Source organism: Panulirus ornatus, chromosome 11 (assembly GCF_036320965.1).
Source record: "Panulirus ornatus isolate Po-2019 chromosome 11, ASM3632096v1, whole genome shotgun sequence".
Classification (NCBI taxonomy): domain Eukaryota; kingdom Metazoa; phylum Arthropoda; class Malacostraca; order Decapoda; family Palinuridae; genus Panulirus; species Panulirus ornatus.
The window spans coordinates 65081690-65105458 of record NC_092234.1 but is presented as its reverse complement, the minus strand read 5'-3'; the positions used below and the strand labels follow the sequence as shown (position 1 = coordinate 65105458).

Here is a 23769-nt window from a genome sequence, read left to right as displayed (position 1 = left end):
CTGAAGTTGAAGAGAGTCAGGAATGGTCAGAACTGCTCCTTACAACACCAGTTTCCTCAGTAGTGGGACTCAGTCAGCCAAAGCCTTGATTATCTGTAAGATTACTGTATTCAGCTTTGTGTATATTTACAGATTTACAGTCACTGATGTAAGCAGAATCATGAAAAGTTGATCTTACAGGTAATGCAGGTTTGTTCTAGTTATACTCTAACTAGTTGAGGAATAGATAAAATCAGCAAGCCAGTTCACATGAGGTCATAGACTGAGCTAGTATGTGCTTCATTGTGCTTTTTCAGTGTTACCATTTAATACTAACATTTGCATGAACATTTTTCTATTTACAGATGATTTAGAATGCAAAGCAGACGAATTCACTTGTCACAATAGGGGCAACATATCGAATTGCATCCCGCTAAACTGGGTTTGCGATGGAGAGCCTGACTGTGATGATCATTCCGACGAAGTTTCATGTAGTAAGAGACTTCATTCTGTTGTTTTTCTATATGGTTGCCAGGCAATTTTATTTTATTTAATATATATGAAAAGAAAGCTACCCCTGTGAGATGTTGGAAAAGTCCATATATGTGTAACCTACATATAGCAACTAAAGGAGGTAGGAGCAGGGGGCTGGAAACCCTTCCCTCCTTGAATTTTCAGTCTTTATAATAAAAAGTATTTAAAGAATAAGAATATATCGTGTGGGAGGCAAGTTGTTAGAAGCAGTGAAAAGTTTTTATCGAGGATGTAAGGCATGTGTACGTGTAGGAAGAGAGGAAAGTAATTGGTTCTCAGTGAATGTAGGTTTGCGGCAGGGGTGTGTGATGTCTCCATGGTTGTTTAATTTGTTTATGGATGGGGTTGTTAGGGAGGTGAATGCAAGAGTTTTGGAAAGAGGGGCAAGTATGAAGTCTGTTGTGGATGAGAAAGCTTGGGAAGTGAGTCAGTTGTTGTTCGCTGATGATACAGTGCTGGTGGCTGATTCATGTGAGAAACTGCAGAAGCTGGTGACTGAGTTTGGTAAAGTGTGTGAAAGAAGAAAGTTAAGAGTAAATGTGAATAAGAGCAAGGTTATTAGGTACAGTAGGGTCAAGTTAATTGGGAGGTAAGTTTGAATGGAGAAAAACTGGTGGAAGTAAAGTGTTTTAGATATCTGGGAGTGGATCTGGCAGCGGATGGAACCAGGGAAGCGGAAGTGAATCATAGGGTGGGGGAGGGGGCGAAAATCCTGGGAGCCTTGAAGAATGTGTGGAAGTCGAGAACATTATCGCGGAAAGCAAAAATGGGTATGTTTGAAGGAATAGTGGTTCCAACAATGTTGTATGGTTGCGAGGCGTGGGCTATGGATAGAGTTGTGCGCAGGAGGGTGGATGTGCTGGAAATGAGATGCTTGAGGACAATGTGTGGTGTGAGGTGGTTTGATCGAGTAAGTAATGTAAGGGTAAGAGAGATGTGTGGAAATAAAAAGAGCGTGGTTGAGAGAGCAGAAGAGGGTGTTTTGAAATGGTTTGGGCACATGGAGAGAATGAGTGAGGAAAGATTGACCAAGAGGATATATGTGTCGGAGGTGGAGGGAACAAGAAGTGGGAGACCAAATTGGAGGTGGAAAGATGGAGTGAAAAAGATTTTGAGTGATCGGGGCCTGAACATGCAGGAGGGTGAAAGGCGGGCAAGGAATAGAGTGAATTGGATCGATGTGGTATACTGGGGTTGACGTGCTGTCAGTGGATTGAATCAGGGCATGTGAAGCGTCTGGGGTAAACCATGGAAAGTTGTGTGGGCCTGGATGTGGAAAGGGAGCTGTGGTTTCGGGCATTATTGCATGACAGCTAGAGACTGAGTGTGAACGAATGGGGCCTTTGTTGTCTTTTCCTAGCGCTAACTCGCACACATGACAGGGGAGGGGGATGGTATTCCATGCGTGGCGAGGTGGCGATGGGAATGAATAAAGGCAGACAGTATGAATTGTGTGCATGGGTATATATGTATGTGTCTGTGTGTGTATATATATGTGTACATTAAGATGTATGGGTATGTATATTTGCGTGTGTGGACGTGTATGTATATACATGTGTATGGGGGTAGGTTAGGCCATTTCTTTCGTCTGTTTCCTTGCGCTACCTCGCAAACGCAGGAGACAGCGACAAAGCAAAATATAATATATATAATATTAAAGAATATGTGTGAGAAATACTTATAAAAAAAAATGGAAATGTAAGTGGCATTTATGGATCTGGAGAAGGCATATCATAGGGTTGATAGAGATGCTTTGTGGAAGGTCCTAAGAGTATATGGTTTGGGAGGTTAGTTGCTAGAAGCAGTGAAAAGTTTTTATCAGAGATGTAAGGCATTTGTACTAGTAGGAAGAGAGGAGAGTGACTGATTCCCAGTGAAGGTTAGTCTGCAGCAGTGGGGGGATGTGATGTCTCTATGGTTGTTTAATTTGCTAATGGATGGGTTGGTTAGGGAGGTAAATCCAAGAGGTTTGGAGAGAGGGGCAAGTTGCATTCTGTTGGGGATGAGAGGGCCTGGGAAGTGAGTCAGTTGCTGTTCGCTGATGATGCAGCGCTGGTGGCTGATTCAAGTGAGAAACTGCAGAAGATACTGACTGAGTTTGGAAAAGTGTGTGAAAGGATAAAGTTGAGAGTAGATATGAATAAGAGCAAGGTTATTAGGTTCAACTGGGTTGAGAGACAAGTTAATTGGGATGTAAGTTTGAATGGAGAAAGGGAGAAAGGTTGGAGGAAGTGAAGTGTTTTAGATATCTGGGAGTGTACTTGGCAGTGAATGGAACCATGGAAGCGGAAGTGAATCACAGGGTTGGGAGGTGACAAAGGTTCTGGGAGTGATGAAGAATATGTGGAAGGAGAGAACTTCTTCTCAGAGAGCAAAATGATATATGTTTGCGAGGCGTGGGCTATAGATAGAGTTGTGTGGAGGAGGGTGGATGTGCTGGAAATGAGATTTTTGAGGACAATATGTGGTGTGAGGTGGTTTGATCGAGTAAGTAATGAAAGGGTAAGAGAGATGTGTGGTAATAAAAAGAGTGTGGTTGAGAGAGCAGAAGGGGGTGTTTTGAAATGGTTTGGTCACATGGAGAGAATGAGTGAGGAAAGATTGACCAAGAGGATGTATGTGTCAGAGGTGAAGGGAACAAGGAGAAGTGGGAGACCAAATTAGAGGTGGAAAGATGGAGTGAAAAAGATTTTGAGTGATTGGGGCCTGAAAATGCAGGAGGGTGAATGGCATGCAAAGAATAGAGTGAATTGGAATGATGTGGTATACCAGGGTCAACGTGCAGTCAATGGATTGAACCAGGGCGTGTGAAGCGTCTGGGGTAAACCATGCAAAGTTCTGTGGGGCCTGGATGTGGAAAGGGAGCTGTGGTTTCGGTGCATTATACATGACAGCTAGAGACTGAGTGTGAACGAATGTGGCCTTTGTTGTCTTTTCCTAGCTCTAACTTGCACACATGCGGGGGGAGGGGGTTTTTATTTCATGTGGATGCTATTTCATGTGTGGCGGGCGACGGGATTGGATGAAGGCAGCAAATATGAATGTGTACATGTGTATTTATGTATGTGTCTGTGTATGTATATGTTGAAATGTATATGTGCTTATGTGGGCGTCTATGTATATACATGTGCATGTGGGTGGGTTGGGCCATCCTTGTCTGTTTCCTTGTGCTACCTCACTAAAGTGGGAGATGGTGATTAAGTATAATATATGAGTGGATAGGCCATTCTTCGTATGTTTCCTGGCGCTGCCTTGCTGACGTGGGAAACGGCGATCAAGTATAATTGATGATATACGAAGGAACCAAGCAAGGAGTGTGTATGTGGATGTAACCAAAATGATAAGAAGGGAAAGATAGGTAATATTTGGAGTAGAGGAACCTGGATCTTCTGGCTCTGAATGAAACAAAGCTAAAGGGTAAGGGAAGAATGGTTTGAAAATGTCTTAGGGCTAAAGTCAGGGGTTAGTGGGCTAGAGCTAAGGAAGGGTTAGGACTTTTACTAAAGAAGGGTTTGTGGGAATGTTTGAAAGAGCATAAGGAAGTGAGCCTTAGATGTAAGTGCGTATGCACCTGAAAATGAGAGTACTAAGCAAGAGAAGCAAGGGTTTCTGGAGGAGCTGAGTTAGTGTATCACCAGTTTTGCTGGAAGGCATTGATTATTAGCAATAGGTGATTTGAATGTGACAGTTGAGGGCATAAAGAATAATGTGACAGTTGAGGGCATAATAGCAGGACATGGGGTATCCAGTGCTGTGAATAAGAATGGTAAGCAGGTTGTAGAGCTTTGTACTGAAAATGGACTGGTTATTGGGAATTCATAAGTTTTAAGAGAGGGACATAGATAAATATACTTGGGTGAATAGGAAAGATGGAAAGGGGGCATTATTGGATAATGTTCTCGTTGACAGACATGCAAATGAAAGACTCCTGGATGTGAGTGTGCTGAGAGAGAGAGCGTGTGGTATGTATGATCATTACTCATTACTTGGTGGAGGCAGAGGTGAAGGTTATTGGAGTTTTCAATAAAAGACAAAATTATATAGGCAGAGAGAGAGTTGTGAATGTGATTGAGATTGTAAAAGAGGCTTTTGAGAAGAGTTATCAAGAAAGATTGAATATAAAGTGGCAGAAGGTGAGATTGAATGAAGGTAGTGGAGTGGGTTTTTAGGAAGCACTGCTTAGATGTGCAAGAGGAGTGTGTGCCATGAGGAAATGGACTGGTGAGTTTGGATAGAGTGGTGGTATGAGGAAGTTAAGTTGCTAGCGAAAAAGAAAAGTGTATGGGCATCATTTTCAGGGGAGTACAAGTGATTGGAAGGTGTACAAGAGAAAATTGCATGAGCTCAAGAGTAAGATGCAGTGATTAAAAAAGAGGGCAGATGAGGATTGGGGTGAGCAAGTATCAGCAAACTACAGGGAGGATAAGAAAATGTTTTGGAAGAAAGTTAATAGCATGAGAAGACAAGAGAACAGATGAGAAAATTGATAAAGGGGGCTAATGGATAATCAGTAATAGGGATATGATGAGATGGAGCGAGTATCTTAAAGGGCTGTTAAATGTGTTAAGGATAGGATGGCAGAAGTATGATGTTTGGCACTTGGAAGTATGTGAATTGAAAATCATGGAAAGTGTTCTGGTAAAAAAAGAAGTGATGAATGCATAGTGTAAGATGAAGTGTGGCATAGTGGCTGAAGAGGATGGTATTGAAGTTAAATTTCTCAAGAAAGTGAATGATTGTATTGTTAATTGATTAGTTAGGATACTATATGTATGGTTCTTGGTGAGGTGCCAGAGAATTGGCAGAATGCCTGTATAGTGCCTTTGTATAAAGCAAGGAGAACAAAGCTGAATATTTAGATTACAGGGGTGCAAGTCAGAAGTGTACCTGGGAAGTTGTACCTGTGGTGGCATGCATAAGTTTCAGAGTGGGAAGGAACAGAGTAGCTTCAGTATTGGTAGAAATGTTTGTTTTGAAAAATGAATACAAGAAACACCAAGGGAAAGAAAAGGATGTCTGTAGCATTTATGAGTCTAGAGAAAGGACTTGTGAAGATGTTGTGAATATATGGCATGGGAGGAAAGATGCTGGTAGCAGTAAATAGTTTTTATCAACAGAGTAAGGCATGTACATGTGTAGAAATAGAGGAAAGTAAGTGGTTCTGGGTGAAGTTGGTTCTGCGATAGGAATGTGTGATGTTACCATGACTATTTAATTTGATTATGGATGGAGTGGTGAGGGAGATGAATGCAAGGGTCTTGGATGAAGGGAAAGATATTCTGTCAATTGTGGTGGGGAATCCTGGGTACAAGTCAGTTGTTGTTTGAAGAGGACATAGCACTGGTGGGAGATTGAAGTGAGAAACTGCGAAAGCTGGTGTTTGAGTTTGGGAGAAGTGTGAAAGGAGAAAGTGGATTGTAATTGAAAATAAATGCAGGATTATTATGTTTAGCATTGAAGAGAGACATTGTTTTTGGGTGTGAGTTTGAATAAAGAGAACTTGATGGAAGTGGAGTGTTTTAGATGCTTGGGAATGGATGTGGCAGTGATTGGAATCATGGGAGCTGAACTGAGCCATCAGAAGGGTGAAAGGCAAAGTTCCCAAGCCCATTGATGGGTATTTTCTATAGGATAGGGGTCCTCACAGGATGATGAGGTTTAGCTTCCAGCAATCTGCAAGTTTTGTGAAATGTTGTATAAACCCATAGTTATTGAAACCCACATTATGATATAGAGGGCTTACATTCCAAACCAGAAATTTCCTGTATTTAGATTTCTTGTATAGACTATACCCAAAACATATTAGTTTCCCATCAGTATACCACATTCTCTTGATGTAATTATGTTAGACTCTGATACAGCAACTGTTGCCATTTCTTTACAAAATCAGAATGCTGGTAATGGGGAATTGAGATATCTGTTAGTCAAATGGTGGAGTGAATGGTCTGTCAAGCCTTTCATTAGTATGTCATAATTATGTTTGTTGACGTATTTAGCTATTATGTTGCCGCCTATTTTAGTGTTTTCAACTTAGGTAAATCTCAATTTTATGGCACTTTAAGAATATGAAAACTGGTGTTCCAGTAAAGTGGAATCCAGTATGAATCTAATGTTGTTTTGTTTTGATCTGATTATTAAAAGCATAACATCAGTTGCTGGAATACAATAAGAATTTAATGTTGTTTTGCTTTGATATCATAAAAGGCACAGTAACTGTAAAACATTTCAATGTGGTTTGATATTTTGTTGTTAATTGAAAAGAATATTGAAAAATAGAATTTTCAGGTCTCTTGCAATTATGAAAACTTGTTGACGTTCTACAACTTTCTACCCTAATTTTCTGATGTTATCACAAAAATGTCACTCTGTGAAGTGTCCATCTGTGGGGACCCCCTGTATGTAGTCTTGTGACTGATGTATGGATGTGAGGAGTGGACCCGAGACAAAAACATAAAGAAGAGGATGGATGGATAAGTTTGAAATTAAGGTTCGAGGATAATATATGATGTGAGGAGGGTTGATCTAGTAAGAGATTATAGGGAAATAGAGAGAGGTATGGTAATGGTAGTGAGAGTTTGAAGACGGTTCGCTGAAATGGTTTGTGCATATGGAAGGGAAAAGTGATGAGAGAATCACTCAGATTATACATATGTCAGAAGTGGAGGGAAAGAGGGAACCAAGAAGTAGGTGGAAGGGTAATGTGAAAAATGCTCAGAAGATTCAGGTTCTAAACATGCAGGAGGGTTTGAAGTATGCAAGGGATAAGAGTGTATTGGAGTGATGTGGTATACATGGAATGATGTGCTGCCAATGGACTGAACCAGGGTATATGAAGCAGTTGGGGGAAACCATGGAAAGGTAGGTGGGACCTAACTAAATTGGGGACTCTGATTTTGATGTAATATACATGACAGCTAGAGAGTGGATTTGAGCAAATGAGGCCATTTCTTAATGCTCCTAGCACAACTTTGCTAATATGGGAAATGATGAAAGTGTTTGCGGAAAAAATATACCCAGCCCATTGGAAGTTATTGACGAGGACAAGTATTATCACCAGACTTAATTTAGTATATTCAGGCTACATATAAACATCCTCTTTAGACACTTTCTAATGTGTGGGTTATATGCTTTGTTCCAGTGTAGTAGTCTTAATACTTACATGAATTTTTTCCCTACAATTTCTGAATTTTTTGTGATATATTTTCAGAAAAAATAGATCTGCTCCTATTTTGCAACTGTCAGCTTCATTGTACTTTGAAAGTACAAAGTTAATCCTTAAAGAAAGGATTACAAATATTATTTTAAAGGAACTATTTTATTAAGTCATCATAGTCAAAAACGAAAACTAGAAAAATGTAGCTATTGCAATCTCATGTGATTCCTTTGAGATTGGACTTACGGAAACAAAAAAAAAAAACTTATTGAATTGCAGGAAACAGAAAGAACTTAATGAATTGCACAAATCACAACGACTGAGTGTATTTTGTAGAATGCTGATTAATGAGTACCATTACAAGCTGGCCTTCAGCCAGGTCCTTTGCTTTGAAAAGTCAAAGTTACAGATATGAGTATATCTGTAAATATGATATCAACTTTTTTACATTCTCTACCCAGTCTGTTAAACTTATGAAAGTAGAGAACAAATAATATAGTTTAAAATCAGTAGAAATACCTTTTTTTTAGTGCAGCAGGAAAGGCAGTCAGACCTTAATAATACCAGTTTAATCAGTTTGTGAAGAACAGGATTGATATTAAGAATATAAAAAGATGGACTGAACAAGCTGAATTCTTTTTCATGCGGCTCTAAACTTGTTCTTTAAAGAAATGTAACAAATTCCTTTTCAGTTTCTCTTTCCCATAGAGAGGCAAATACCAAGAAGGTACCCCAGTATGCCAAAGAGATTCTTAATCGAATATCTTCTGTAGTAGATAAGTGTTAGTTTTGAGTGCACCTGAGGCTGAGAGAGCAGTAGTACATCAATGATTTCAGCCATGTGCTAGCCATATAATATTTAGTGCATAGATGATAGTCTAGAGTATAAGCAGAATAGTTTTAGTGGACTACCGTGTATCATTTGCTATCTTCTGCGTTTGTGAATATTTTTCCAGTGGAATGGTTGCTTTTTGTTAAAGTATATAAAAGTTCTCTGTTTACTTTTTGTTTCTTAACTTACTTTTATTGCATTTTTTCCAATGTAATTGTGTTTTATGGACAAGGAACTCTGAACATAAAGGTAATACATACTTAATTTCAGATTTAGTTTGAGAAATTTTTGCTCTTTTTCACAGCCATTATATGATGATTTACTTACTATGCATTAGCAGTATTTGCCTGTATTCCATTACAACTATGTTCCTTTGTGTAATATCTAATTCAGACCTTCACCACATATGTATATCTTGCTTGTAAATTTCTGTTGCTTCATCATTTCAAGACTTTTCATGAATCTGTTCCTCTGCCTTTCCTTTGTATTTTTGAATGTGTATTCTCATTTGTTTCTCATTTGCATTTTTGATTGTTCCTTAAATTCATCCTTTCCATATAGGTATGTCTTTTGCATATTCCACATTTGAATTTATCATCCCCTTCATGTTACCATATCTTCTGCTGACATCCTCTTATCACAGTCTGTCTACTCCTCTAATTCCACATCCAAAGTATATAGTGTTCTTCAATGTGTCATAGAAAGCAATGGAGCAAGGAGGGGGCAGGGGGCTGAAAAACTCTCCTCCTGTAATAAGGTTCCAAAAAGAGGAAAATAGAGATCAGCCAGGTGATGATTTTTCCTTGGAGGCTCTAACAGTTATTCGTGGTAATACTTCACTGAGTTGAAAAAAGCAAGCAGGTATAGAAAAACAGTCTGTTTTACCCACCTAAGTAGATTGACACTTTATGCCTTGTTCACCCTTAAGATTAAGAACTTTAAGAGAATAAAGGAATTGTCCCCCCTTCCATTAGTTATTCTTTTCAACTCCCATATTCACACTGGAGCAAAACCCACACTCATGTTCAGAGAATTTTATATTTCCATTTTCTAGAGTATTTTAGTCCTTTATCTGCTGCCTATTCATGTCTTCTCTTGCTTCTTCTTAAACTTAACTTTCTAATATATGTATACTTCCAAAGGTAGCCATCATTCCGTTCAGTTATTCTTGTAGTGCAGTGTAATCAGTTGCCAACTACTTCACTAAGTCTAGTACCATAGTAAATGCAGAATTCGTTAGTGAATATTTCAAACATTGCATGAGGATGTGAAAATAGGTATCAAAATAATGGCTGGTAGGTAGTACTTGGTAGGCAGCCAACTACCAGGGAGGTATATTACCAGTACTGCTCAAATGGGTATCAGAAGCGTTAGTGACATGTGCTTAGTGAGCCAGCATTTTAGTGGTTGTCAAATTACACTCTGACCCAGGTAGCTCTCTTTTCTTTCTGCCTCACTGACATGTGAACAGAATGTCCACAAACTTACAATCATATGTAACACCTGACAACACTTAACTAACGCAGCTTATTCTTCATAACTCTACATTTTCCTGCAGTGAGCATTATGTGCTACCATATAAAATTGTTGGAACTACTATTCCTTCCGACATACGCGTTTTTGCTCTCAGAGATAACATTCTCTCCTTCCATTTAGTCTTCATCGCTCCCAGAACATTTGATCTCTCCCCCCACCCTGTGACTCACTTCCGCTTCCATGGTTCCATCTGCTGCTGAGTCCACTCCCAGATTTCTAAAACATTTCACTTCCTCCAGTTTTTGTCCATTTAAACTTACATCCCAATTAACTTGTCCCTCAACCCTATTGAACCTAATAACCTTCTCTTATTCACATTTACTCTCAGTTTTATCCTTTCATACACTTTTCCAAACTTTAGTCACCAACTTCTGCAGTTTCTCACTCGAGTCAGCCTCTAGAGCTATATCATCGGCAAACAACAACTGACTCACTTTCCAGGCCCTCTCCTCCCCAGCAGGCTGCACACTTGCCCCCCTCTCCAGAACTCTTGCAATAACCTCTCTAACCACCCCATCCATAAACAAATTAAACAACCATGGGGAGATCACACACCTGCCACAGACCAACGTTCACTGGGAACCAGTCACACTCCTCTCTTCCTACTCATACACATGCCTTACATTAGTAAAAACTCCTCACTGCTTCTAGCAACTTACCTCCCACGCCATATTCTCTTATGACCTTCCACAAAGCATCTCTATCAACCCTATCGTATACCTTCTTCAAAGCCATAAATTGTATGTACAAATTCATCTGTTCTAAGTATTTTTCACATACATTCTTCAAAGCAAACACCTGATCCACACATCCTCTACCACTTCTGAAACCACACCACTCTTCCCCAATCTGATGTTCTGTACATGCCTTCACCCTCTCAACCAGTACCCAACCATATAATTTCCCAGGAATACTCAACAAGCTTATGCCTCTGTAGTTTGAACACTCACCTTTATCTCCTTTGCCTTTGTAAATTGCCAATCCTCAGGCACTTCACCATGATCTATACATACACTGAATATTCTTTTACATACACTGAATATCCTTACCAGCCAGTCAACAACAAATTCACCCCCTTTTTTCAATAAATTCCACTGCAATATCATCTGAATCCACTGCCTTGCCAGATTTCATCTCGCAAAGCTTTCACTACCTCTTCTTTCGTAACCAAACCATTCTCCTTGACCCTCTCACTTCGCACACCACCCCAACCAAAACACCCCTATATCTGCCACTATCATCAAACACATTCATCAAACCTTCAAAATACTCACTCCATCTCCTTCTCACTTCATCACTACCTGTTATTACTTCCCCACTTGCCCCCTTCATCAATGTTCTCATTTGTCCTTTTGTCTTACACATGTTATTTACTTCCTTCCAAAACATATTTTTATTCTCCCTAAAGTTCAATAATGCTTTCTCACCCCAACTCTCATTTGCCTTCTTTTTCAACCTTTGCACCTATATATATAGGACAAATTGGTTGTATAGTGATTCAAAACATTATCTTGAATTTTAGTTGTTCAGAGCCTCTATGATTTAGGAGTTATTTTGTGACTGTGAATGTGAAAAAGGGACTGAAGGAGTTCACAGTTATTCCACCCTTAACCCACAGATGTAGAACATGGACATGGAATGGATCAGACTGTTCTTGGATTCAGGTTTCTGAGATGAAATATATGAGGGGTGTTTGCATTGTTAGCAGATGGGATGGAGTAAGTATGCATGAGGGTATCAATGTGGATGTTAGAGAGAGGAAGACATTGGTATGTAGTCACACAGTGGAGTGAGAGAAATATCTCTAGTGGTTTGGTCATATGGAGAGGAAGCATGACATGAGCATAGTTGAAGGGAATATAGTGTTGGAAAGAGTCAATATCAGTGGAAGAAAAAGTGAGGGAATAGATTGAGGAGAAGACCTAGGAATGTATGAGGAGGATGGAGAATGTTACATGGGTGTAACTTTTCTACTATGGGTCTTCCCTCCACCCCCATTAAAGGGTTCATAGAGGAAGCACGACTTCAGTGAAGTAGTTTGATAGTTTGATAGTACAACAAGAAGTAGTCTTTTGAGGGAAATCTCTCTTTAAACTCAATGTCCTTTTTTTTTGTTCCTGTTAAAAATCCTCCTCCTAATTTAAGGATTTCCTTATTTTTCATTTAGATTCTGTTTTTCATATGCAAGCAAGGAACAATTGCTTCACAAATATTAAAGTCAAGTTCTCATGCAGAATTTTTCAGTGGATGTTTTGAACATTGCTACCTTAAGGTTGGGATTTAAAAGTAGGAATTGGTTAATGACCAAGAAGGTAGGGAGGGTTCTTTAAATGATACTGCACTTTTGATAAAGTTCCTCCTCCAGCTATGCCCTGTGATAGACATAGTCATTCCTAGGGAAACTTGGTCAAGTTACAAGATATTCACTGGCAAGGCCCATTACAGCTGCTTTGGTGGTTTGCCTCTCTTAAAGATAGTATTCTGATTCTGAATGTTGCTTAAGATTAATGTGGTAGTTAAATAGTAGGTAAATTTTCTTCTTTTATTAATACTTGGATGTGTGTGCTAAGAGATTTTGTCATATTTTCTGTAGATTTAGTGATCATGTTAAATGGCTACATATTGCAAGAATATGTAATTTTTGATGAATTAGTTGTACTCTGGATTCAGTTTTTAAGAAGTGGTGAAATGAGGCTTCTATAGTATTGCAGCATCAGTAATACTTTCTGACGTTCATATTTCTTTTCTGTCATACTATTCCTCTCATTTTCTTCCTCTTTCTCCCACTCTTTTTCTATATTTCTATTATTTTTTGCTTTATTTTTTGTAGTCTTTCTTCTCATTCTTTGTTCTTAACGCATTCAACATGTGGTTAGGCCACATTAGCAGTTAGTTATCTTTCTTTAGGAGTAAGTTAAATTGATGTGTTACATCATTCTAAGTGTTGACATTTACAACCATAAACAGATGTAATGGTTGCTTCTCAAAGCAATTTATGAAGTTTTTGAAAATGAATAAATATATCAGGTTAAACAGTAACTTACAAGTCATCACAAAGCCTAATTTGCCCATGAATGTATAGCCATAGGAGAAATGAAGGGTTTTCCCATTCTCTCAATGATTCCTCTATATTAGATATGTTAGCCAGGACACTTTTAGCCAAAAGCTTGCCAGAAAGGTCCACTTTTACACCTATTAACTGGAGGACCCCCCCCCCTCCCTTTTTTTAAACTTGGTGTCTGCAAGCTTTTGTGTTCTTACCCCATGAATAGTCCAGCTCACTTGTAATTCTTATATTTAGTTCCATATGGCTGAAGTCTTTTATGTCTTATAAGCTCAGAAAGCTGTCACAGCCTGTCTTCCAAGCCATGTAACATATGACTGCTGTAGTAGCTAGTCAAGAATTGTAAAAATAACTTTGTTTAATTCATTGTAAAATGCAGTTTGGGCATTTTTCTGTGACGTTTGGTTTTCAACCTATTATTGCCTCAGATGACATAAAAGTCGGCCATATTGAAAACCTGAAGTAACACTTCTTAAGAATTGCTTTATCCTTTCTTTTAAGCTGTATTTCCTAGGTTATATAGCTCTTTAATGCTCCAGGTACTTACTCTTTTGAGCAGGCACCTAAATTTCTCTTAATGAAAACAGTGGACATCATATAAGAAATAATGGAATATCAAGTGAGAGGTTTGCTGAGATAGTGCACAGTTCTGCACAGTTTAAAATTGACATGTTTCAAAAGTCATCACATTGTCAATGTAGTGTTTTGATGTTCTTAGTTCATTTTATCATCATCAAACAGGTTTTTCTAATCAAGTAGACTATCTTTTATGACATCCTCTCCATGCCATACTAAAGGGAAATTGAACTCATGTATACCTGTTATATAATGAGGCCTTGGGCATCTTTTGCTGCAACCATAGACTTGCTGAAATTTGATTGTTTGTAAGACAGCTTAGGTTATAGATCCAAGCAAGGTCCCTTTTACCTTGTAAGCATAGAACTGTGAGATGTCTGGTCAGAGGGTTAAGTACCATTGGTTTAAATCTGTTGCCATGTCTTGTTTACACATTCCATGCTCACTGCCCCAGTATTGACATTCAAGCATTCCATTCAGTCCACCATTAAGGCCATTGGTCAAGCCATTGGCTAACTCATCACTAAGACTAGTGGATAATGCTGAACTTAAACTATTGATCATGTTTGTGGAAATACCAGTGGTCATTTGGCCATTAGACACAACTGACACATTTTGGCTGTTAGTCATTTATTGGCCGCTACTAATTCCCCCATTCAGTCTGTATGTACCTTTTATGGTTTTATGTGATGGATTTATTTTTGGCAGTTGTTCCTTTCACATTGGGGTTCCCATGCTGTGAATGACCTTCTGTGGCTTGTGTTTGTGTGCATGGTAAACACTCAGGACAATACCTTGATGAAGAAAGATTGGTCTGACCAATGTGCTAACACTGAGCCTTGGGAGAAAGTACCTGCACTTCAAAATATGCAAAATATTGTGTTTTGGTTTAATTGTTATCAGTTTTGTCATTTTTGATTGGTTTTAACCTTTTCCTTTAAATATTCTTGAAAATTTTCTTCAAGAATTTTCAGCCATATTGTCTCATGAGTCAAACCAGGTCTCTTGCTGATTACTTTGAAGTTTTGTTTGAGTTGTAAAGTAGATCAAAGCATTTCATGACACCATCAGGAGGTAAGATCATAAAATCCTTCATAAATGTCCAGGTTAACCTTATTTTGCTTCTTTCTAAAGATCCATAGTACTCCAAAGAGAAGTATACATCATATATTTTGTCCATAAAAGTTATCCTTTGGTTTTATTTATCAGGACAGTTTCTTGTCCGGGTGACCTGACTTCGTAAGTTTTTGCTAGGTAGTCAAAGTTTGATTAGAAAGAAAAAAAGATATATTCCCTGAATAATCTTTGTCGAACAAAAGAACTGGTCATCTGGCTCATCATGTTACTGACTCATAGATATTTTCCCTGATTATGAAGACCCGTTCTAGCTGTCTCAAAAAAGTTTTATATATGTTTCATGACTAATCACTTTTTGTGTCAAATTAAAGATGGATGATTTATTGCAGTCCTGAGTTGAAGTGGTACTGCAGGTCTTGAATGACTTTAACATGTGTGTTACATGGAGGGATTATGACAGATGCTTCAGGAGTTATTAATTCATGATAATGGTTGTGACAGTTCTTGATATCAGTCATTTGGTGTAATTTAACTTATTTCCTACTTGCCATTTCATAATGATAGTACAATTTATGGTCACTTTATTAAAAGTGAAGTTGAAGGCACATAGATTGTTTTATATTTTCATACACATTCGCCATTTCCCACGTTAGTGAGATTCCTTTTCTGTTCCTTTTTTCTTTTTTTCTTTTTTTTTAAAATGAAACAGGAGGGAAGGATTTCCAGCCTTCCCCTTCCACCTCTTTAAGTCACCTTCTGTGACATCCACGTGATTCCAGTAATATCATCTGTTAACAACACACTGATATCCTTCCATAAAGCAAAAAATAGTCTTGTTTTTTACTTGTTTTCCCTACTTCTAAATTAAAAGTCTTGTATCTGAGAATATTTGTTTGACGCAGAGTAGGTTAGCTCTTGCTTTGAGAAGAAAATGAACCATTCTTATTTGATTTAACTCAAATTATCAAAAATCAACTGGGTCAGCAAGTGGTAGCATCCACTTGTGATATTTGCCTTCCAATTCATTACAGAACTAAACATTCTTTTGAGTCTCTTATCTGGTACAGGAAAGCAAGTTTGAGAGAAAGTCATTTACATGTGACACTTTTTAAGCTTGGAGGGCTAGGATTGCTGTCCCTCATGCACAACCTGTATTTTTGTGGTGTAGAATGAAAGAAGTACAGAGTGTATCAGCAGAAACAAGATTGGCAGGAGTGTGATTGATGGTGGAAAGTACTCTCTGGTGTGAAATAAAAAGGTGGCTTAGGGAGAACTAGGAGTGACTGTGGTATCATTGCTAAAGAGTAGAAGTAATACCTTGTATGAAGTAGAATACCAGTGTTAGGTTCTAAGTGGATGGACTTCAGAGTGTTAACTGATTATTTTTCTTTGAATGTTTGGGATACTGTTAATGCAGATTTCCAATGAAAGCTTTTTGACCAAGTTCAAGGTTAGGTCTTAACCTATATCTTAGTGATAATTCAGGAGTAAGTCTTGTGAATTAGGATTTGGCTACTTTTGTTTAAGGTCATATTTATGGATAGGATAATGTCTCATTGTTGAGCCATTTTGTCCTTCAGAGAATGCTATTTTTCTTATTTTTTTACTTTATGGCCTTTCTTTTTTAACACTATCCTGCTTCTCTGTATATGAAGGATCTCTTATTCTTTATATTTTTTCCCAATGTCAAGAATTTTTGCAGAAGTTGCTTTTAGATTCAGCACTTTATTTAGAAATTGGACATCGTTGAGGTGTTTAGGGAATTGTAGAATCATGAAGTTGAACAGAATGCAGAAAAAGATATAGAAATTATAGATCACTGAGAGAATACTAACATTAGCTGTACATAGTCACAAACACAGCAAACCACACAGAATGGTCTGTGTGGCTTGGCTGTGAGTGGTGGGCCCCTGACTTTAGTACATAACCTATAAAAGATAGAGAGTGGATATGTACAAATGAGGTCATTACTCATTTGTTCCTGATACTACTTCGCCAACTTATTAAAGGCAGTTATGCATAAAAAGAACAATACATTTATTTCGACAGGCATAGTATATGGTTTCCTTTTGTATCTTTAATTTTTCCAGCATAGAGAGCATAAGAGTGTATTTGGTGTTTTTCTCAAAACATTTTAGCATAACCAGTTATACATTTTCATGTATTGCAGTCCCAAGATTGGTGTTTGAAAATTTTTTCAGAACTCTGCTGATTAGTGTAGCTAACATACAAATGAAGTAGTATTTGCTTACATGCACTGTAAGATAAGAATCTGTTAAAAGGATGAAGTTTGCCTCAGTAAACATTTGCATAGGATGGTAGATGGGAGGTAGAAAGATAGAAAACTTGAAATGTGGGGAAAAAGTAGATGGTAAAGAAATGGAAAGAATAAACAGTATAAAAGGGACTGTTTTGTAAAGTATGTAGCAGACTACATAATAAAGTAGTTTTGTGTGTCTGTATGTCAATCTGTCTATAATATATCCTGATGCCTGTTCCTTCTGGGAACTCCTGTCAAGGGGACGGCCATAGCAAAAGAATTTCCACGTGTTCCTGTCCTTACGTGCATCCATTTCCATGCAGTCTTCCGCCCTTTCTCTCACCCCAATACTCTTCCACTGTATTTCCTCAGGCCACAGTGGTCTTCCTTTCACACCAACCCCATTCATCATACTATCGTAATCTATCATGGTAAACTCTCCATCTTGCATTTTTTCCACTTGCCCAAACCACCCCAAAGTATAATGTTTAACCCACTCTACCACTCCAAAGTTTATTTTGTTTGCATTCCCTGCCTCACCATAGCTCGCATGCACCCCCCACATTTCTTTCCTCATTCCATCTAGTCATACCACTCTCTCCTCTCTAAGCTCATCCCATGTCCATGTTTCAGCTGCATGGGTCAGGAGCACTATGCTTTCCCTTAGTCTTTTTTTTCCCCATTATTCTGTTAAGGGACCCAATGACTTTTATTGTGTACTGCTTTTTCCCTTATCTCTCCATCCATATCACTAAACTTACCCAAGATAGCTCCTAAATGCTTCAGTTCTCCCAGTCTTTCTTCCCCCTTATCTATAACACAGTTTTTTTTCTCCCACTCTAAAGGGCTTTGCAAAATCTATACACTCACTCTTTTTCCTTTTAAACATTCTTGCTTTACTTTTACTTGTATTTACCTTCTGTCACCTATACTTACACACATCATAAAACACATTCAAAACCTTCTGCAACTCCTCTCTTGGCAAACAACTCAGTATCATCCACAAACAGGCTTGTGACTAGCTACCATACCTCACCACCACACTCCATCTCTGCACCCACTTCCCTAGTTTTGCTTTCATCTCTTTTATCACTTCATCCATATATATGTTAAAAATCCATGGTAACATCACACAGCCCTGCCTCACACCCACAAGTGTACTGAAACTTTTGCTCAACTCTCAGTCCACTCTTACACATGCATTTGCTTCTCTGTAGAAGACCTTCAATCTATCCAACAGTTATCTCCTTCCCATGTATCCTTAGTACATCTCATAAAACATTGCACTCGACTCTGTTATACGCTTTCTTTAGATATGTAAAAGCTGCATGCTGCCTCTTACCTTTTGCTAGATACTTTTTCTGTCATTTTTACCTCAAAAATTTAAGTTATAAAAGAGAAATATAGCTTTCACCCAGTCTTCAGGCACATCTTCTGCTTCCATGCTAAATTTCTAATCAGTTACATCCATTCTCTCACACTTTATCACACTTTCTCCTCCATACTTCAATATTTCAGCTATAATCCCATCCAGTCCAAGTGCATTTCCTACCTTCAACCTCAGTATCACCCTAGATACCTCCTTGCTGAAGGCCCTACACTTGTATCCTTTTCCTTTCATCCTCCATAATCATGAATGTAACAACTGCTGCCTCTCCTTCTGTCACATATATCAGTTCTTCAAAATATTCTTTCCATCTTCCTCTCACTATCTCCTCCTCACATTAACATTTCCTCTCTCACGTCTCTCTCTTTCCTTTTTCAACCCTTCCAGTACCATTTCTTATTTTGTTCCCTTTTTTTTTTTTTTTTTTTTTTTTTTTTTGCAAAACTTCCCTCCAAAATCTTGGTATACTCTTTCTTTTGCTTTCCTCAATCAGCTTTTTGACATTCTGCTTACACATCTTCTATTCTTCCTCTTCCTTTGATGGATTTCCACTGTTACATTCCTGTCAAGCAATCTACCATATGTCTTTTTCTTCTCATCTGCTGCTTCTATAATCTCATCTGTCCACTATGCATTTCCCCTTTTATTCTTATATCTCACAACCTTGTATCAAATTACTAATTCAGCAACCTGAAATGGTTTTTCTTTAAAGATTTTAAACACCTCATTCATACATTACTTCATCCCTGCAGTTACTGCACTTTCATCTAATTTTTGTATCACTCTTCTTTCCTACTCTTCTTTGCATTCTTTTTGACTACTCACTTGCCAACATTTTTACCTCTCCATTTTTCCTTATGCCATAACCTTTTCTCCTAATCCTTATTTCCACAAGACTTGCATAATGATCAGAAACTCCAAAGAATTGTCTCACAGTCTAGCATCCAGCACCTTTCCCAACATTTCACCCATTGCCATACAATCAAGCAAACCCTTTTGTTCTCTTCCATCATTTCTCATTTACCTATATCTGTGGATCATCTTGTGCTGAAAATAGGTTGTTTGCAAGGAATAAATCTCACTGAGTAGAGACATTCACAAGATAACACCCATTCTCATTTACTCTAGGCACTCCTATGTACCAGCTTCTTGCTAGTTTCATCACATCCCACCTTTGCATTCATATCACCCATTACAACCCCCTTTCTGTCTTTCTCAAACCCATTTATAGTCCTTCAAATTTTTTCAGAAATACTTTGTTTCATCCTTACCTCACAAAGTCTTCATATTCACAGATGCATGTACATGTACCTACACATACTTTACCATTCCAGTCTTTCCTTTCACCCACACTATTCTCAATTCATTCCATTCATGCTGTGTAACACCCTCCCATACTCTCAGTGCTAGCACAATTGCACATCCTTCTTTCCCTTTTCCCTGATACTTTTCATTCACTCCTGTCTATGCCATTCTTCCTTCCATGCCCTCCCACAACTTGCATTCAACAATCCCATTTTCACTCCATACCCCCCCCCCCCCCCCCACACACACACACACACACACACACACACACACACACACACACACAACACACACACAACACACACACACACACACACACACACACACACACACACACACACTCAAGGATATTGGTTCCCCAATCTCCAGCGCATCTAAACTTTGACTTGAATTTCTCCACAAGCTCCCTTGTTTTAATCTCACCTGTCATCCCATTAACAATCAGAGCCATCACCCTCAATCGTTCATCCTTTTTGCTCTCCAGCATAACTGGTGGACTCCAGTGCCACTTCATAGCCTTAGTGCCATTGACAGAGGGTAACTTCAGTGCAATGTTACCCAGAGGCAGCAGGGCTCTCAGATTATCCAAAAAAGCTAAAATTTCAGTACACCATAAGCATTTTTGTTTTAAAAGCTGTTGCCCTATTCTCATTTGGACTGAGGACAATTCCTTTCTTCCAAATTAATGCTTCTGTGGACAGTAAGAACAGTTTGCGACTAAAGGTTGAATTCATACTAATGTTACATGTTAGAAACCTACTTGTAGTTAGCAAATTTAAGGAAACAGAATTAAATTTTGCGTTCAACCAATCACTCAATTAATATTTTTCTAATAAGGAATTTTTGTGATTCAAGTTAAAAACAACCTTTACTGGGAAATCTTTTACTGAATTCTTTTCTGAAATATGGTACGCTAAGTAGCTGATGTGGGAAATGGTGTTTTGTTACTGATGTGGAACTATTGATCTATGGTGTCTAGTGTAAAAGCTAGTGTATTTAATGGTTGATTAAGAACCATTATATCCTGTGATTGCTTTTCTAACTGGTGTCTTTGGAGGCTGGAGTGGGGGAAAACAGTGTGTGTTTGGTGTAGGAAGCAGTGTTTCTGGTGGTTCAATATGGGAATTAGTGTCTCATATGGCCTGCACAACCATTGTCTCTAATAGAAAGTATGGGAGATAGTTTCCTGCATTTGTTGACTTTTGTTGTATGGACTCTCTAAACAATTCTTGCTCAGGAGTTTGCCATCACATGTAGGGAGAACCAGTTTGATAAAATATTAACTCATCATTGGTGAGGTAAATATATGAAAAAAGTTTTGCTAAGTATCACCTTGTAGGAACAAGACTGGCATTGATATAAGTTAGGATTATTAGGAGAAATTCTAATATTTGTGAAATACTGTTGACTTCTTGGGTAGTTGTCATTTCTTTTGTCTCATAAAAGTTATTTATGACAGCATGCACTATCAGACTTTAACATTTTACTCTTTAATATGGAAAATTTTTCTCTATTCCTCCATTAACATTGTTATTCATGTTTCCAGATGCTACCTGCACTTCAGAACAGTTCACATGTGCATCTGGAAAATGTATCTCTAAACGATGGCAATGTGATGGAGAATATGATTGTGGAGAGCAAGACTACTCCGATGAAAACAACTGTCCAAACAGAACTTGTGTTTTATCTCAGGTTGGTTCTTGAATTTTCTGTTGCTATATGATGGAAGCAGTGCTAATTGGTACACTTTTCATTACATAAAGACTTTCATCAAATCATTACCACTGTATCATTGTTGAGCAGTAAGTCACATGAATATAACAAGACCTTACTATATTGAGTTTGTTTAATTGAGCATTACAAATTTATTGTACTGAAGCAATATGTTGTTACCTGGGACATATTTTGATTTAATTTCTCTGAGAAGAAGTAGATCAGTCATATTTGCATTTACTCTCTTTAAGAAGAGTTAGTTCAGTCAGTCTTCTACAACTTATTGTTTGGTAAAGTTGAGAATTACATATCCTGAATATGGTGTCAGTGTATGGGCAGAGATTAAGAATATATCACTTACAGCTATCTTGAAATAGACAGTTAACAGTCAACTTTAACTTCATGAATGATGTGTTCACTCTGTTACTGATACAGTATATTAAAGAATCTTCTGTATGTAAACCTGTGCATAACATGTAACCCAACAGGTGGCTTGCCCAGATGAGTCATGTATAGACCACAGCATGCTATGTGATGGCAAAGAAGACTGCAGCGATGGATCTGATGAACATGTAAGAAAGCATTGCAAGAAACCAACTGCTGACTAACTTATTTCTTTGTGTGCACTGTCAACATTTGTCTCTCCCTTGTTTTGTTATTTAGATGCTGTGCGGAGATGGGGATTGCATAGAGAAATCTTGGAGATGTGATGGGGAAGAAGATTGTGCCGACGGGACAGATGAACATGTAAGAAATGCTCAGGTTTCATAAGTAGAGGAAGATGGGAGGTCTAAATTCTTCATTCAGTGATACACCTATTGATCAGATTTTATACACTTGGTGCCTCTTCCCTAAGGCTTGGTTAGATATTTTGTTAGTCTAGAAAATTAGTTTTGAGGAGTTTTCATATTTCAGGATCTAATTCTTTAGTCCTGGAATGCTGTAAATTAAATCTGATGGAGATAGCAAAGCTTAGTTTCATTATTCTTCAAGTTATCCAGGTTTTGATTTATCAAGCTATTGACTAGACAGTAGTTCAACCAGGCCACAGACAGTTTGGGCACTGACATATTTCTCCCCTGATTTCATGTCATGTGATGGGATATCATAAACAGAATTTCCTGCAGTGGTCCAAGTACAGTATTTTATTTTATGTATTTAGCATTGGCAGTTAACGTGATTCAGGCAACCCCCCCCCCTATTTTTATATGTATATATAGAATGTAATCTACACTCAGTGAAGTAAGGAAAACATTTAATCACGTCTTCACTCACTTTCACAAATGTGGAATACCTTTTGCTGTCACTCACATTCAACCTCAGTATACTCTTGTATTTACATACAATAACAGTTTTAAGAATATTAATCGCAAGATCACATATTTTCTGACTTCCAAGACCTTTTTGTATACTCAGTCCCTCACATCTTGAATCTCAGTCATTCTCACAATTTTGCATCCCCCTTCTCCTCTGATTATTATATACAGACTTTTAGGGTTAGGGTCTACTCGGTATTTATTTCCCAGAATATATAGATATTGGATCCATATCATGACTTAGCCTTATTGCTCTTTGTATAGAAATCCCATGTGAACTGTGGGGGTTATGATAATTGAAAACCCTGGTGTTGGCAAAGCCATGATTGATGAGATCCTAACCTTACAGAAAGTTTGTTTTATAAGAGTGCATAGAAAAGTCTTACAAGACTGTACAGAAAAGGAATAAAGATATAATGCTATATAGAATGTAGGACATCACCCCTGATGCTCTCCACTTGACATCATTACTCCTATAAAGCAGCTGTCAAGCTATGCTGGCTGGTTCAGTTTTCTTTATAGCTTGTATTGTTGACTCACCAATGCCAAAATGCCTCATAGCAGATGCTGCACTTTTACCACGTGCAAGGCTATAAGATAAGTACTTTTGCTCTAAAGATATGACTTTTCTTACCTTCCTTGGGATAGCATGTGTTGCATCATGAGCTGTATGCTAAAGGCCATATTTAAGGGCATAAATCAACAAATAGATTGAATTGAAAGTTTGCAGTGCATCAAGATTACTAATTGAGTCACAAAGAGTATAGCAAGAGTCACAAAACAATAGAACCACTTAGCCAGAGCTGAGATGATGACACTTGGGTGATGCAGTTATCTCACTCATGCATTGCTGTGTGCATATTCACACTACCACTTTGCTGGATCCTTAAAACTTTCTGCCATAGTTGTTTGAAAATACCATGGTAGTAAGGGATCTCTCACTTGTGAGCATTCATGGCCTATGCACTGTTTTCAGTAGAAAGTCATGTCTCTGTATGCATTCAATGAATTAGTGCTTACTTTGTACATAAATGGAC

At 38.1% G+C, this 23769-nt stretch overlaps 1 protein-coding gene across 5 annotated transcripts in view; it reads left to right on the top strand.

Moving 5' to 3' along the window:
* Positions 1 to 23769, top strand: part of LOC139751618 (low-density lipoprotein receptor-like) — a 506290-nt gene that overhangs the window by 303286 nt on the left and 179235 nt on the right. For 2 of the 5 annotated variants that reach the window (XM_071667235.1, XM_071667239.1), the window contains exons 3-5: positions 345 to 473; positions 21250 to 21395; positions 21905 to 21988. In XM_071667235.1, the coding sequence (XP_071523336.1) occupies positions 345 to 473; positions 21250 to 21395; positions 21905 to 21988 (359 nt within the window). Of the gene's footprint in view, positions 1 to 344; positions 474 to 21249; positions 21396 to 21904; positions 21989 to 22079; positions 22164 to 23769 lie in introns of all 5 variants that reach the window. The other 3 variants (XM_071667237.1, XM_071667240.1, XM_071667236.1) reach the window with 2 other exon arrangements.